Here is a 16417-nt window from a genome sequence, read left to right on the forward strand (position 1 = left end):
GCCATTATGGCTGATCTGGGGCTGTACACGTGATCTGAGGTGGAACATCCAGAGAATACCCTTGAATTCTGATGTCTGCAAACTTCTTTCTTTAGTAGATGATGCCTTCGGGATTTAAAACCCTAGGGCAGGTAGCTTGGAATCCCTCACTAGGTGTAGAAGCCTTAAGAAAGAAAGTTGTGAGGCTAAGACCATTAAAGAAAACCAAAAGGAAAGATCAAGGGTGAGAGAGAATTGATGACTTCTGATTTCTTGGGTCCAGTACAGAGATCTTTGTATTTGCTCTGATTCTTGTGTCCTGGATTCCCAGAATCATTTCAATGAGTCTCCCTTTTCCTTGAAGCCAGTGGAGTAGGAATCCTCTCAATTTTGATTCAGACTTGGTTCTAAATCCTTTACTCCCAGACACAAACAGAGGCAACCATTTGTTTCAGCACCATTAAGAGTGAAACCCTTTATTCTTTACTGAGACTAGGGTGTGAAGACCACCAAATACAGTTCACGAGTTCCTGAGCAGAAGTACCCAAAGTGTGAGTGGGTGTGTGTTAGGAGTGACCTTCCTGATTCCTGAACCACTCCAAGCAATTACACTGCCGGTGCCAGGCCAGTCCTGTCATTTCTTCGATCAAAGACTGAGAAATACAGCCTCAGGAAGACGTCACCCAGGATCCAGGTCTCTGTAGATGGACTCACTCTGTTCTCTTGAAAGGTGGTATGGCAGTGGCCTCATCATCCTGGGGGAGTCAGAGACACACACCAATCAGCATGAGCCCTTACCTGTGATGCCTCCCAATATCCAGACCCAGCACAAATCTTTGTTTTATTTCCCTCTTTTGGTAAGAATCAAGGGGTTTTCTCAGCAGCAGGGGATAAGAGAGTTCATTGAAAACCAAAGAGGGCCAAGATATGAGGTTGCATGAGGAAGGGCATGGTGAGTGGAGGACTGGGAGTTGGGGAAACAGAGGAATGAAAAACAACAAAGTCCTACTGTAGAGCGTAAGGAAATATATTCAATACTCGGTGATAAATCATATGAAAAAGAATAAAAATATATATATTTATGTGTATAACTGAGTCACACTGCTGTGCAGCAGAACTTAACACAACAATGAAGATTAGCCACACTTCAATATAATTATTTAGAAAAGAACGAGTGTGTCCATAGTTCCCCTCACTCCGTTTCTTTCCTTCTCTCACTCCTGCTCCATGTTTTCTCTGCAGAGAATGCTGGTTCTCCTCCTGCCTCCCCACAATCTGTACTTTCTTTAAAAACTTTATTTTGTATTGGAGTATAGCTGGTTAACAATATTCTGAGTTTCAGGTGGACAGTAAAGGGACTCAGTCATACGTATCTGTGTATCTTGGTCCCAAAGACACCCCTCCCATTCTGGCTGTCTTATAACTGAGTGGAGTTCCCTGTGCTACACAGCAACTCATTGTTGGTATTCCATCTTAAATAGAGCAGTGCCCACAATACTCAGGAACTCTGAGAAGCCTCTCTCAGCCCAGACTCACCCTCTTTAGCAACTCCAGGCTTGGGTGGGTAACTTACTCTGGTTCCCCATTCCTACTGGTCAGTCCATAGCCCTCATCACCCCTAGTAAGTCCCCAGTGCCCCAATGCAGATCACCTTGACATGCCATTTGCATGGAATCCAGTACAGTTTTGCCTAGAACCAAGGAACCCTCCATATGGCTCAATGAGTTTGTGGTTTTAGAATTCCTGAAATTCCCTCTCTTCCTCAAAGCCTTCTTTGAGCCCATCAGCCTGCTCTGACGTCCCGCTGGGAGCTGACATGAAGCCTCCACTCTGTGCAGGGGCTGAGCAGTCATTGTGCACCCTTTAATCACATTAGCATCCAACCTCCCCATAGAGGGTCGGGTACCCCAACTCACAAAGGAGGCACCTGGCAAGAGCAAGGGAAAGATTCAGCTAAGTACTAGGTTGACCATGTAATTTATCATCCAAAGCAGGAAAACATTGAGAAGGGAAGGGAGACTGTTAACTTATGCTGGGAAAGCACACTTGTAACGTGCTATTTCAGGGACTGCTAGTGCTGAATTTCATGCTCACGCACCTACGAGTTCAGATTGAATTGAAGCTCTTTGAGGACTGAGGACCTTAGTGTTCCCCTCTCCCTTACTCCCACTATGCCATATTGTGTGGCTTCTCCACATTGTTTCAGAAAGATCAGCGTCCCACAGTGCCCTTTACTCTCAAGTGATTGTTTTGTGGGAGGTACTGGCCCAGCCACAGGGCTCAGCAGCATCTGCAACGGTGTGGCATGGCCTCCAGAGGGCGCTCTCCTCCCAGCAGCAGCCCAAGGGTTCCTGCAAGCTCCAGTTTGAGAATCAACCCTCAGTATTGTCCCCTCACCTTGAGGATGTAGGCTCGACCTGGCACTGGGTAGTTGATGCCATTGATGGTGAAGATAATAGAGGGCAGGGTATTGACCGCAGAACATAAAACGTAGTGCTGTTAGAGAGAGAGGGAGAGAGGTTGGCCATGAGATCCTCGTTGTGTGTGGAGACTGGGAGTGACCCTGGGGCATGACCCTTCCACCTGGGAACCCTGTGGAGTGGTGCTGATGAGCTTCTGCATGTTATTGGCCAGGGTTCCTAGGCCTTCGATAAATGCTGCTCTGGTGTCAACAATGGCCTCGCAGCCACTAGAATAAGCAATAACCTTTCTTTTCATGGAGATGCTGAGAGATAGTAGAAGAAAGCGGGCACCAAGGTCACTGTGAGTCTCCCCAGAGTTGTCACCTTCCCGACTGTCTCCTAAACAGCCCTTCGTCTCTCACCCTTTTTTCCTTTGCTCTCAATACAGAAGCTTTTTTTGACATCCTCAAATGCAATACTGGAATACACTAGGATATTTTGTACCTTGACACAAGCTGGCCTTCCTTCCTAAAAGACTCCAGTCTCCTTTGACAAGCAAATTTCTTCTCATCCTCCAGATTCCACCTTAATTGTATTGTTTTTGGAAAGTCTTTCCCCCGGTGTTTACCAGTCTCCTGTCTTGGTCACTCTCTATAGACCCTTCCTCATGTCTGCTGGTGCTACTACTGCTAACTCACTTCAGTCATGTCTGACTCTGTGCAACCTCATAGAGACAGACCACAAAGCTCCGCCATCCCTGGGAATTTCCAGGCAAGAGTACTGGAGTGGGTTGCCATTGCCTTCACGTCCTCATGTCTAGCATGTAACAATGTCACAATTTACTATGTGGGCGAGTCACTTCATGTACATCTGACTTCTTAGATGTGAGGGCGAGTTTTATTATCCTTGCCTTCCTAAAGTGCCTGGCACACAGTGGATGCCCAATGCTTGTCTGTTCAATGTGTGAATGAAGACTGAGAAAACATTAAGAAACGTCCAGAGAGCTGTATCTGGTGGGGAACAAATAATGGGTCACACAAAGAGTGAAGATGGAGATTTGCAGGGGCAGAAGATTCTCATAGTAAGTGGGGAGAGGGGTTCCTCTGGGACAGGGTGTCTCCCAGCACTGCTCCTACAACCAGCTGAGACCCTGAGACCCTGGCCAGGAAATACAAGACTAGCCCACAGAAACTCCAAAGGAATGGTCAGCTTTTGTCTTAGAGTATCACACAGAATCTTATCAATTATGCCTCTTGTCCTCAGGTCACTCCTGGATCCCAGCTTCCTGATTCTCTGTTATAGCCCCTGTCCCACTGTGTGCCCAAGAATGTGGGGTGTCTTTTTTATTAGTTGCTTTCATGTCTTAAGAGTTCAGTCAACCTCTCTTCACTGCTGGGTAGCTGTTTCCTAAGAAGACCAGTTTTCCCCATTTTCTCAGGACTGTCCCTGTTTTTAAAATGACATTAATCTGTACTGAGAACTTCCTATGTCCTAGGTAGCCCTGCAATGTTGATCATCTTATCATAACTCTGTTCAAGCTGGGGAAATTCTCCCTGAGTCTCTGTTCACCACACTATAGAGTCCTCTAACTATGCTTCCCACCTAAAAGGGCAGTGGGTGCAGGCCTCTCCCATCTGCACAGTCCTCTCTGGTGTCTTTCAGGACCCTGGTCAGAGCCCTGGTCAGAATGCCTGGGGATTATGAACCCATGGCTTGTTTGCATATTTATATGCTTGCGTGTTTGTTTGTATATGTGTTTGCATGCGTCTCTGTGTGTGCTTGTGGGTCTCTGACTAGCTATGCATGTTTTAATGTGTTGATGTGTATGTTTACATGTGTCTGCTTATGTGTTTCCATGTGTCTGTGTGTCTGTGTGTCTTTGTGGGTGGTGTATATGTCTGTGTGACTGTGTGTCTGAGAATCCATTTGTGTGTGTCTGCCTGTGTCCATGTACATTAGTGGGAGCATCGCTTGGGCTGACCCTCAGAGGGAGAGGCTTACCGGTCCATGTGTACAATCCAGTCACCCACTTGGATCAATTGTACCCAGTTAAGCTCTCCCTCATAGTAGCGGCGGTCTACCCCACCAAACATCACCACACTGCCCTCCCGCTCATCTCTGTAGAGCAAACAGAGGGGTGGATCCTTGGAGGACAGTAACAACAGCACTGTCTGAGACCTTCACTTGTCCATCCATCAAGGCCCTAATAAGATCCCCATGTACAGATGCAGAAATCAAGTCTAGGAGAGATTGAGATCCACACTGAGGTCTGTTACTGGATTATGAGTGGAACAGAGGAGGTTAGAAGTTGAATCACTTGTCTGGGTTCCACCCAACTATGTCTTCTGAAGAACCCCTGGACCTCCAGTGCCCTGAGTGCTCAGACACCATCAGAGGACAGGGTGCTGAAACATTTTGGCTTTCCCCTTGTCCATCTTGTCATTTTTCAGGAAAATCAAAGCCTTGGACTTCTAAGGGTGTGGGTTCAGCTCACCCAGAGTTGGCTCCGATGGCCTGTTATCTCTACTGTCCAAAGGGCCCCACACTTAGAAGAGACCCCACCTCTGCTCTCCCTGTCTTGAAATACCTCATATTTCTTGAACAAGGGGTCCCACACTTTTATGTCCCACCCTTTCATTTCTCACTGGCTCCTACAAATTGGGTAGGTGGCCCTGGGCTCCCAGTGAAATGCTAATGAGGAAGGAAAGATATCCACCATTATTCTCCTTCCTTCCTTATCAAATTCATAAGCAAATCCTCAAGCCTTTTCTTTTAACTTGTTCCCATTTGCCTTCCATTAGCCTTCCTCCTCACTCACCCACCTAGACCAAATTACTGGTCTGGTTGTGTTCCAATAAAATGTTATTTATAAAAGCCAGAGGTGAAGCCAGGTAGGGTCCTAGGGCCGTAGTTATCATGGGTTAGATTATCCCTCAGGATACTTCTTTATCAAGTGTTCTCTAATTTTTGTGCAACTGAAAGCATCTTACAGCTAATTTGGAGAAAAGTATTGTAAATCTCAGACTTAGTTTCTCAAGTAGAAGGAAAAAACAGGCTCAGAAATGGCACATTGTTTCTTCAGCTTGTCAAATATGGGGATGGCTCCAGAGAAGGATATGTTGGGGTAGTTCAAGCCAAAGACACCATAAAAGTTATATCCTCAAACCCATATTCCACCATTTTTGGAACGAATGGCTTGTCAGTACTTACAAGATCCCCAATCTGTGGGAGGGAAAAGTGTTCCCACTTACAGATACATGAAGTGGGGCCAGGACTGGGCTAGGGTGCATTGCCATTAGATTCTCAGAGAAGAATTCAGGCTGGGCTCTGTCTTCAGTGGCTGGCAGACGGTTAGATGAAGCTGGCGGGAGTGGGGGTTGGGCCATTTGAGAGAGGCTGTGAATTTTATAACATCTGCCCCTCTGAAAAACACCACCTGAGTGAGTCAAATTGGCCTCCTGGCTTCTGTACAGGTGGGGCAACCAAGAATCAGGTTTGGTCCCATTGGTGCCACCTTATGGACAAAACAATAGAGAGCAAGATAGCCTTCTCTTTGGCAGCACTGTGACCTAATGACAGGATTCTGCATTTGTCCAGGAAGACAGAAGCTGAAAACACAATCTCGCTTGCAGGGTTCTATGAAATTACTGCCTGGGGAATTCACTTTTTGGGATATGTGTATATTTCTGTGAGTGTGTATGAGAGAGAGAGGGGGGAACTACTCAAATATTTTGGAGGAGGCAGGCCATAGATTTATAACACTCTCAAGGGTCCTCTAGAGTGAGAACTCATTTATCAGGCCCCTTGAATTCTCAGGCCTCCAGTTTCCCATTCTGGATACCTGGAGCCCTTGATTGCCCTCAGAGTCCCCAGATCAGTTTTATCTTGTCCCCAAACACCCCTCAACAACTTTAGTCCTGAAAACACAGCCTAACTCCACCATTTACCGCATGTGTGCCCTCAGCAAGGCCCTTGCTGTCTACACCTGTTTCCTCAATATGTCACATGAGCTAATCAGACCACCTGCTGTGCGGGGTTGTTGCAGGATTAAACCAGTTTTCACCTGAAAGTGCCTGGACATCTGTGAATATAAAAATGGGTGCTTTTATGCCTTCTTCTCACTCCCAGCAAAATGAACCGTGAACTGCTCATGGGCAGAGGAGCTGCAAGTCCAACCTCAAGCCACTCTCTGGGTTAGCTAATTTGTTTGCTCATGTGTCACAATGGGCACTGCCTCCCCAGAGACATGATCCTGGGAATAAGATGGCCAATATCTATGGGAGTTAGGCTAGGAAGGGTCCTGCCAGATGGTCCTGCATCTGTTTTGCAAGCAGTGGTCACTAAATAGCCAGGCCTGACTCAGCATTTGTTACACTGTTACCCGAACTGTGTCATGAGCAACAACTCCTTTCATTCTCCCAGATCCATAGGTGATGCTGAAGGTCTTATTGATAAGCCAGAAGGTGGACGAATGAAGATGTTTGAACCTAACCTGTGTGGTGGCAGACACAAAAGATGAGTGTCATCAGGTGCCAAGGGTCGAAACAGGGAGGCAGGGTAAGTGAAGGTTGGTCTGGGTAGGGGATGTCTGTACTCACAACAGGCTGGACTGGTGCAAAAGATGGAGGGCACCCACAAGTCAGATGAGCCTGTGTCAAATATAACCTGGAATTCCTGAGGGGGTCTTCCAATGGTGATGTTACCCACATAGAGTATCTACAGGGAAAAGGAGGGAGTGGATTAGTGCAGAACTGGCTACCCTCTACTCCCACACAGATGCCTCCCTTTGGGTGTCAAATATCTCTTGAGATCACTTTCTAACAACCTTGAAGCTCACAGACTTTGGTCACAGACATATCTGCATTTGATATATTTTTTCCTGTGCTACATTTCATGCAGGATATTGACTCTATGACCAGGCATTTAAGTGGTATCTCCTGCATGGGAAGCCCAGAGGCATAACCACTTGGCCTCCAGGATTGCTGGACACCCAGGGAAGTTCTGGTGCCTTCATTTGAGCAGCTCTGTAGTCTCTTCAAACCCAGCCTTAGCACCCACTTCTCCAGGAGGTCCTTCTTGATCAACCCCAGCCACTCCCTCTAACCTCAGACCACATTCAATCAACACCACACAGGTGACCCTTTCATTTGACATGTATTTACTCTTAACCTATCTCTCAGGCTGGCATGGGCATTTTTGAAGACAAAATAAGCCCTTCGTCTAATCTAAAAACAGTAACCATGGTGATTCTTACGGCCATACACAGAATAGAGGTTCAGTAACTTTTTACTGCTATTTTACTTGCATCTGTGGAAACTGAATTCCTCTGCCTCAGGATTCACAATTGCTTTGCAGTTGGTTCTACCTTTTGATCAGTGATGGTTCACTCTTCATCTGTAACTGAATGGCTCACATAGTTCAGAAGGAACAGTCGACCTCAAACTAATGATACATCTTTGACTCAGAAATGGATATTTACCTGCCACCTGGTAATTTCCAGGCCCAGTCACAAAGACCAACAGTTGAGGATGAGAGTGCTCTCTCTTCTGCTTGGGGTCCCTGTTTTCCAGTGTCTCTGTTTCCTGCAGGAACCCCAACCCCAACATCCTACCTGGCACCTCCAGATGAGCCCCAGTACTAAGCTGGAGCACCAGGGGGCGCTGTGGAGTACCATCCTCACAAAATATGTAGAGCACATCATGAGAAATGTTGGGCTGGAAGAAACACAAGCTGAAATCAAAATTGCCGGGAGAAATATCAATAACCTCAGATATGCAGATGACACCACCCTTATGGCAGAAAGTGAAGAGGAACTAAAGGCTTCTTGATGAAAGTGAAAGACAAGAGTGAAAAAGTTGACTTAAAGCTCAACATTCAGAGAAAGAAGATAATGGCATCTGGTCCCATCATTTCATGGGAAATAGATGGGAAACAGAGGAAACAGTGTCAGACTTTATTTTTTGGGGCTTCAGAATCACTGCAGATGGTGATTACAGCCATGAAATTAAAAACAATTACTCCTTGGAAGAAAAGTTATGACCAACCTAGATAGCATATTGAAAAGCAGAGACATTACTTTGCCAACAAAGGTCCATGTAGTCAAGGCTATGGTTTTTCCAGTGGTCATGTATGGATGTGAGAGTTGAACTGTGAAGAAAGCTGAGCACTGAAGAATTGATGCTTTTGAACTGTGATGTTGGAGAAGATTCTTGAGAGTCCTTTGGACTGCAAGGAGATCCAACCAGTCCATTCTGAAGGAGATCAGCCCTGGCATTTCTTTGGAAGGAATGATGCTAAAGCTGAAACTCCAGTACTTTGGCCACCTCATGCGAAGTGTTGACTCATTGGATAAGACTCTGATGCTGGGAGGGATTGGGGGCAGGAGGAGAAGGGGACGACAGAGGATGAGATGGCTGGATAGCATCACTGACTCGATGGACGTGAGTCTTAGTGAACTCCGGGAGTTGGTGATGGACAGGGAGGCCTGGCGTGCTGCGATTCATGGGGTCGCAAAAAGTCGGACACGACTGAGTGACTGAACTGAACTGATGATGTTCCTCAGCTGGTGAATAGTTAGTTTGAGCTACAAAATGAAATCTGGCACAGTCTGTAAGCATGCTCTTTCAGTAAATTGTTCAGCATGTTTTTTGCACTGCAGGTGTTTCTCATGGTCTCTACTCTCCTTAGAGGTATTCTTTCACTGAACATTTGACAAAGAAAACAAAGAAGATGCTACAACTAGCTGTCAGTGTTAAGGTATAACTGTCCTTGTAATGGCCCTGTATATTTTCCAATCATTTTTATGAGTGACATTATTATCAGAATTTTATCCATATACCATGGCAAAGACATAACTTTGAATACAGATTCTGTTCTGCTATCTTGGGTAAACCATATGACCATGAGGTGTCTCAGTCTCCCCTTTGGTAAAATGATGAAATGTAACATTACAGATCCTCCAAATAGGATATCTTGGGGATAAGTGAAATGATGGATATAAGGTTTCTGATAAATAGGAAGTCTCAACGATGACAGCCATTAGCATTTTTGTCTGCATCCCACTCATTCCTTCTCATAGAACCTCAAGGAAGGAGGTAGAAGAGGGACTCTTGTCCTCCTTTTTTACAAAGGAGCAATTTGAAATGCAAGAGGTTTCTGCATTAGCTGTGGTCACACTGCTTCTCTGATATAAAACAGTGTATATAAAACAGTGTATCTTTCTCCAAGTTGAAAGAGAAGAGAGAGTTGAAAAAAGAATCCAAGATATAGGGAACAAGTAAGGGAAATTCAGAGGCTTCAGAAGAAAGTAAGAGTCAAATTAAAAATTAAAAGCAAACAACACAAAGAGATATAGACTCCCAGTGACTTCCAAAGAGATGGAGAGATAAATGACAGTGATACAGAGATGCAGACATAGGCATATACACACTAAAGTAGACAGGGAAAAAAGAGGACATGTTGAATAAAATGTAGAAAAGTGCTATTCCACAGGACTACAAAGACATCTGCATAGACTGTGCACTGAACAGTTGCAAGGAGTTGCAAATTCAATAGGTCATGACATGACTGGACCCCAAGATTTGTGCAACCCAACCATAACTTTGGAATCCACATTTCCTATAGCAAGTTACTTATCAATAAGTAAGATTTGAGGTTTAAGACTCTTAGGGAAATATTCAATTTCCTTCTAAACCTGATGGGTGGAAGAATAATCAGATGAAAAGAAAAATCCGAGGAAGGAATATGATGTGGCTTACAGTCCCCATACTTACTTGACTATGCACTCTGAGAAGGCCACCAGCCCGAGGAACACAAGCCAGTTCATGTTTTTTCTCTGGTCCCAAGTACTCAGGGAAGTGTGGGTTCTTAGCATGTAGTGGTGACCGGGAGATCCTAGTTATATATGAACAACCTACCCAATTTTTCCCCTTTAGGCCACTAAAAGATATGGAAAACAAACAAACAAACACACAAAGCTCTTGATAAAATCTTTACCTACATCAGTGTCCTTGACGAGTAACCTTTGAAACTTCTCAGAATACAGAGAATTGAACTGTAGTCTCTTCCTTAAAGTTTGGCTGGAAAATCAAACTAATCTGCATGGACAGCTAAGAAGACAGAGAACCTTGCCTACTTAAAGATAAAACTGCTAAGAACATCATGAAAATAGATACTAGGGGCCATGCTAGACATTCGTGGTTTCATATCATCTTCCTAGGCACTTCATGAGATATGCATTGCTTTCGTCATTGGAGAGGAGATTGCTAGGAGGATAAATTGTCAGATGGCAAAGTGAAGACTCCAGGGGCAGCCTAGGGACATACAACTGGCTTAGTAGTGGGTCTAATGGCAGACATCAGGGACACCTATGATGCCAGACTGCATCAAAGATTTAGGGTAGAATTGTACTTCAGCTGCATGGTTTCAGTATTGGAAGAAATGTCATATGCATCCACAAGATATTTTATAACATCCAACAAGTGTACAAGGAAGAACTGTGTGCTAGGTTCTGGGTTAAAGGCTTCAAAGACAAAGTTGATCAAGGCAAAAGTAGTCTTTATCTTAAGAGAGCTAGAAGTCTAGTTGTCACAACTCATGGCCCCAGGAGGCAGGAGATATGATACTAGGACTAGGTGGCCATGTTGAAATTTGGGCAGCACAGGCCTTACCACTGGGAGCAGCCTTTCCTCCACTTCACCCATGCTAGAAAGCAGGCCAGTTGGCCATGTTTTCAAGAGAATTGGAAGTTTGGATATTTATGCAAAATTTACTGATTTTAATGTTAGCAACTAATCCCCCCCCCTCGCCAAAAAAAAAAAAAAAAAAAAGTGGGAACGAAATATCCAGAGCGATGTGCTGGAATCAGCCTTCAGTCTCTGCAATTTTTTGTTTCTGGCCTACCTTAGGAGTGTAGTACGGACAGAGAGGAATTTAATTCATGATGGTTGATTTAAAAAGGGCCTGATTCAAATGTACATGGGGATGACCCAGAAAGATGTTATGAGCAGGGAGGTGGGAGGGGGGTTCATGTTTGAGAACGCATGTACACCTGTGGTGGATTCATGTCAATGTATGGCAAAACCAATATAGTATTGTAAAGTAAAATAAAGTAAAAATAAAAATTAAAAAAAAAATAAAATAAAAAGGGACTGAATGCATACTAAACATGCTGACAAATTGGAAAAGACCCAGATATTAGCAAAGATTGAAGGCAGGAGCAGAAGCACAAGAAAGGATGAGATGTTTGGATGACATCACCAAATCAATGGACATGAGCTTGAGAAAGCTCTGGGAGTTGGTGATGGATAGGGAAGCCTGACATGCTGCAGTCTATGGCATTCAAAGAGATGGACACAACTGAAGGACTGAACTGAACTGAACAAATTGAGAACAAAGACTAATAAATCTAATTTCATCAGGTTGTTGATTAACTACCTATAACAACACATTACTTAAATGGCTTTAAATTTCAGACTTATGACTCTACATTTAGAGTGGAATATCTTCTAAGAAAAAAACAAAAATACTGCCCATCAAAAACAAAACCAAAGGAAACCAAAAGTAAAAAAGGAAAGAAATCTGACACTATATTCAACAACTTCAGTTCACTTCAGTTGCTCAGTCGTGTCCAACTCTTTGTGAGCCCATGAAGGGCAACACGTAAGGCTTCCTTGTCCATCACCAACTCCCAGAGTCCACACATACTCATGTCCATCAAGTTGGTGATGCCATGTAACCATCGTATCCTCTGTCATCCCTCTCCTCCTGCCCTCAATCTTTCCCAACATCAGGGTCCTTTGAAATAAGTCAGCTCTTCACATCAGGTGGCCAGAGCGTTGGAGTTTCAGCTTCAGAATCAGTCCTACCAGTGAACATTCAGGACTGATTTCCTTTAGGATGGACTGGTTGAATCTCCTTGCAGTTCAAGGGACACTCAAGAGTCTTCTCCAACACCACCGTTCAGAAGCATCAGTTCTTCAGGGCTCAGCCTTCTTTCTAGTCCAACTCTCACATCTATACATGACCACTGGAAAAACCATAGCCTTGACTACATGGACCTTTGTTGACATAGTAATGTCTCTGCTTTTCAATATGCTGTCTACATTGGTCTCAACTTTCCTTCCAAGATGTAAGCCTCTTTTAATTTCATGGCTGCAGTCACCATCTGTAGTGATTTTGGAGCCCAGAAAAATGAAGTCAACCACTGTCTCCACTGTTTCCCCATCTATTGGCCATGAAGTGATGGGACTGGATACCATCATGTTACTTTTCTAAATGCTGAGCTTTAAGACAACTTTTTCACTCTCTTCTTTCACCTTCATCAAGAGGTTCTTTATTCTTCTTCACTTTCTGCAATAGTGTGGTGTCATCTGCATATCTGAGGCTGTTGATATTTCTCCCAGAAATCTTAATTCCAGCCTGTGCTTCCTCCAGCCCAGCGTTTTCATGATGCACTCTGCATATAAGTTAAATTAGCAAGGTACCAATATACAGCCTTGACATTCTCCTTTCCTATTGGCAACCAGTCTGTTGTTCCATGCACAGTCCTAACTGTTACTTCCTGACCTGCAAACAGGTTTATCAAGAGACAGGTCAGGTGGTCTGGTATTCCCATCACTTTCAGAATTTTCTACAGTTTATTGTCATCCACACAGTCACAGGCTTGGGCATAGTCAGGAAAGCAGAAGTAGGTGTTTTTCTGGAATTCTCTTGCTGTTTCGATAATCTATCTAATGTTGGTAATACGATCTCTGGTTCCTCTGAATTTTCTAAAACCAGCTTGATTATCTGGAATTTCATTGTTTACGTATTGCTGAAACCTGGGCTTGGAGAATTTTAAGCATTACTTTACTAGCATGTGAGATGAGTGCAATTGTGCTCTAGTTTGACTATTCTTTGACACTGCCTTTCTTTGGGATTGGAATGAAAACTGAACTTTTCCAGTCCTGTGGCCACTGCTGAGTTTTCCAAATCTGCTGGCATATCGAGTGCAGCACTTTCACAGCATCGTCTTTTAGGATTTGAAATAGCTCAACTGGAATTCCATCACCTCCACTAGCTTTGTTCATAGTGATGCTTCCTAAGGCCCATTTGACTTCACATTCCAGGATGTCTGGCTCTAGGTGAGTGATCACACCATCGTGATTATTTGGATAGTGAAGATCTTTTTTTGTACAGTTCCTCTGTGTATTCTTGCCACCTCTCCTTAATATCTTTTGCTTCTGTTAGGTTCATACCATTTCTGTCCTTTATTGAGCTCATCTTTGCATGAAAGATTCCCCTGGTGTCTCTAATCTTCTTGAAGAAATCTCGTCTTTCCCATTCTATTGTTTTCCTCTATTTCCTTGCATTGATTGGTGAGGAAGGATTTCTTATCTCTCTTTGCTATTCTTTGGATCTCTGCATTCAAATGGGTATAACTTTCCTTTTCTCCTTTGCTATTTGCTTCCCTTCTTTCAAAGCTATCCATAAAGCCTCCTCAGACAGCCATTTTGCTTTTTTGCATTTCTTTTTCTTGGGGATGGTCTTGATTCCTGTCTCATGTACACTGTAATGAAATTCTGTTTATCGTTCACCAGGCACTCTGTCTATTAGATCTAGTCCCTTAAATATTTTTCTCGCTTCCACTGTATAGTCCTAAGGAGATTGATTTAGGTCATACCTGTGTTCTCCACTTTCTTCAATTTCAGTCTGAATTTGGCAATAAGGTGTTCATGATCTGAGCCACTGTCAGCTCCCAGTTTTGTTTTTGCTGACTGTATAGAACTTCTCTATCTATGGCTGCAAAGAATATAATCAATCTGATTTTGGTGTCGACCATCTGGTGATGTCCATGTGTAGAGTCTTCTCTTGTTTTGTTGGAAGAGGGTGTTTGCTATGACCAGTACATTCTCTTGGCAGAACTCTATTAGCCTTTGTCCTGCTTCATTCTGTACTCCAAGGCCAAATTTGTGTGTTACTCCTGGTGTTTCTTGACTCCTACTTTGGCATTCCAGTCCCCTATAATGAAAATGACATATTTTTGGAGTGTTTTCTAGAAGGTCTTCTAGGTGTTCATAGAACTGTTAAACTTCCTCAGTGTTACTGATCGGGGCATAGACTTGGATTACCAGGATATTGAATGGCTTGCCTTGGAGATGAACAGAGATCATACTGTTGTTTTTGAGACTGCATCCAAGTACTGCATTTCAGACTCTCTTGTTGACTCTGATGTCTACTCCATTTCTTCTAAGGGATTCTTTCCCACAGTAGTAGATATAATAGTCATCTGAGTTAAATTCACCCATCCAGTCCATCTTAGTTCGCTGATTCCTAGAATGCCTATGTTCACTCTTGTCATCTGCAGTTTGACCACTTCCAATTTGCCTTGATTCATGGACCTAACAATCTAGGTTCCTATGCAATATTTCTTTCTACATCAAATCTTGCTTCTATCTTCAGTCCCATCCACAACTGGGTGTTGTTTTGCTTTGGCCCCATCCCTTCATTCTTTCTGAAGTTATTTCTCCACTGATCTCCAGTAGCATATTGGGCGCCTACTGACCTGGGGAGTTCATCTTTCAGTGTCCTATCTTTTTGCATTAACATACTGTTCATGCGGTTCTCAAGACAAGAATACTGAAGTGGTTTACCATTCCCTTCGCCAATGAACCACATTCTGTCAGATCTCTCCACCATGACCCATCCATCTTGGGTTGCCCCACATTGCATGGCTTAGTTTCATTGAGTTAGACAAAGCTGTGGTCCATGTGACAGATTTACTAGTCCCCTGTGACTGTGGTTTCAGTCTGTCTGCCCTCTGATGCCCTCTCTCAGTGCCTACCATCTTATTTGGGTTTCTCATACCTTGGACATGGGGTATCTCTTCATAGCTCTTACAGCAAAGTGCAGCGGCTGCCTGTTACCTTGGAAGTAAGGTAGCTCCTCTCGGGTGTCATCCCATATTTGGACGTGAGGTAGTTCCTCTCCCCCGTGCTTCTGCACTGCCATTGCAGCCGCCATGTATCTGCACCACCATCACAGCTGTGGCGACCAATAATTCAACAATGCACTGTTCCTTGTATTGTTTCTGTTATTGTGACAAAATCATATAGATGTTAACAGGTAAAAGCAAGACAATAATTAAAACTAATGTTCTGAATTATGGCTTCCAGTGGCTAGAAAAAGAGGTTCACACATAACATATACAAGTTTAATTGAAACCCTGCTGTCTTAAATCTTGAACTGAAAGCAAAAGTTTCTATCAACTAATTATATTCCTTTTTATTTTAAATTTTAATGAAAATGTGTACTTCCTCCTCCGACCACTGTAAAGCCTAGAGGTAATGACAACTTGATAACAGTGACTATTCTGAGGTCTAACATCTAGCTTCTAAAAACATTTCCCATCAGACGATCTTAAAGAGATGGCTGATTTCAGAAGTGGGTAAAGAAATGCTCAAAATAATCTTGGGAATCTTGAAGGACTAGAAAGCTGAGGGACTTCAAAGACCTACAGGGCCTGGACAGAAAGTTTAGGAATCCAAACAAAAAGGCCAAACATCTATGAGTTTGTTGGGCAGAATGATGTTTCTGCTTCTCAACACACTGTTTATGTTTCTCATAGCTTTCCTGCCAAGAAGCAAAAGCCTTCTGATTTCATGGCTGCAGGGGCATCCACAGTGATTTTAGGAGCTAAGGTGAAGATATCTGCCACTGCTTCAACCTTTTCTCCTTCTATTTGCCATGAAAGATGGGGCTTGACCCCAGGATCTTAGTTTTTTAATATTGAATTTTAAGCTGGCCGAACATGTCAAAATGTTAATAGGCAACATCTAATTTGTCACTGTGATAGACTGCTAGGGCACTAACTCACCATTGTGAGCACTGAGAAAGGAAAATAATCATCAATATTTGTGCTATTTTTGTTTCTATTAAGCATAGGTAATGTAACTACAAACAGTTCCAGGAAAACCAGCTAGACTGTCCCTTCTGGGGGTGATGAGAGAGTGATGGAGAGCAGCTATAATACAGATGAAGCCTCACTCAGTGACCTG

The 16417-nt window shown here is 43.6% G+C and overlaps 1 protein-coding gene across 2 annotated transcripts; it reads right to left on the bottom strand.

Annotated features, from left to right (window-relative positions):
- Positions 1-424: 424 nt before the first annotated feature.
- LOC105604091 (pregnancy-associated glycoprotein 1-like) lies at positions 425-11200 on the bottom strand. 2 transcript variants are annotated; one of them, XM_060404286.1, is made up of 4 exons: positions 6980-11200; positions 6763-6873; positions 2377-2475; positions 425-734 (listed from the first exon to the last, which is right to left on the bottom strand). In XM_060404286.1, exons 1-4 carry the CDS (start codon positions 7088-7090, stop codon positions 690-692), a joined length of 366 nt encoding a protein of 121 aa, XP_060260269.1. In that variant the 5' UTR covers positions 7091-11200; the 3' UTR covers positions 425-689. The 2 variants fall into 2 exon arrangements, 1 of the variants encoding a protein (XP_060260269.1); XR_009597939.1 differs by lacking the exon at positions 6763-6873.
- Between the last annotated feature and the right edge of the window lie 5217 nt (positions 11201-16417).

Source organism: Ovis aries, chromosome 21 (assembly GCF_016772045.2).
Source record: "Ovis aries strain OAR_USU_Benz2616 breed Rambouillet chromosome 21, ARS-UI_Ramb_v3.0, whole genome shotgun sequence".
Lineage (NCBI taxonomy): Eukaryota > Metazoa > Chordata > Mammalia > Artiodactyla > Bovidae > Ovis > Ovis aries.

Bases quoted from the DNA above. Each gene is read 5' to 3' on its own strand.
- LOC105604091 (XM_060404286.1), bottom strand. From the start codon at position 7,090: ATGTGGGTAACATCACCATTGGAAGACCCCCTCAGGAATTCCAGGTTA. The intron at 6,874-6,979 runs GTGAGTACAGAC...GCCACCACACAG, and splicing joins TTGCACCAGTCCAGCCTGTT to GTTAGGTTCAAACATCTTCA. The intron at 2,476-6,762 runs GTAACAGTGTAA...TCTCTCTAACAG, and splicing joins TTGCTCATGACACAGTTCGG to CACTACGTTTTATGTTCTGC.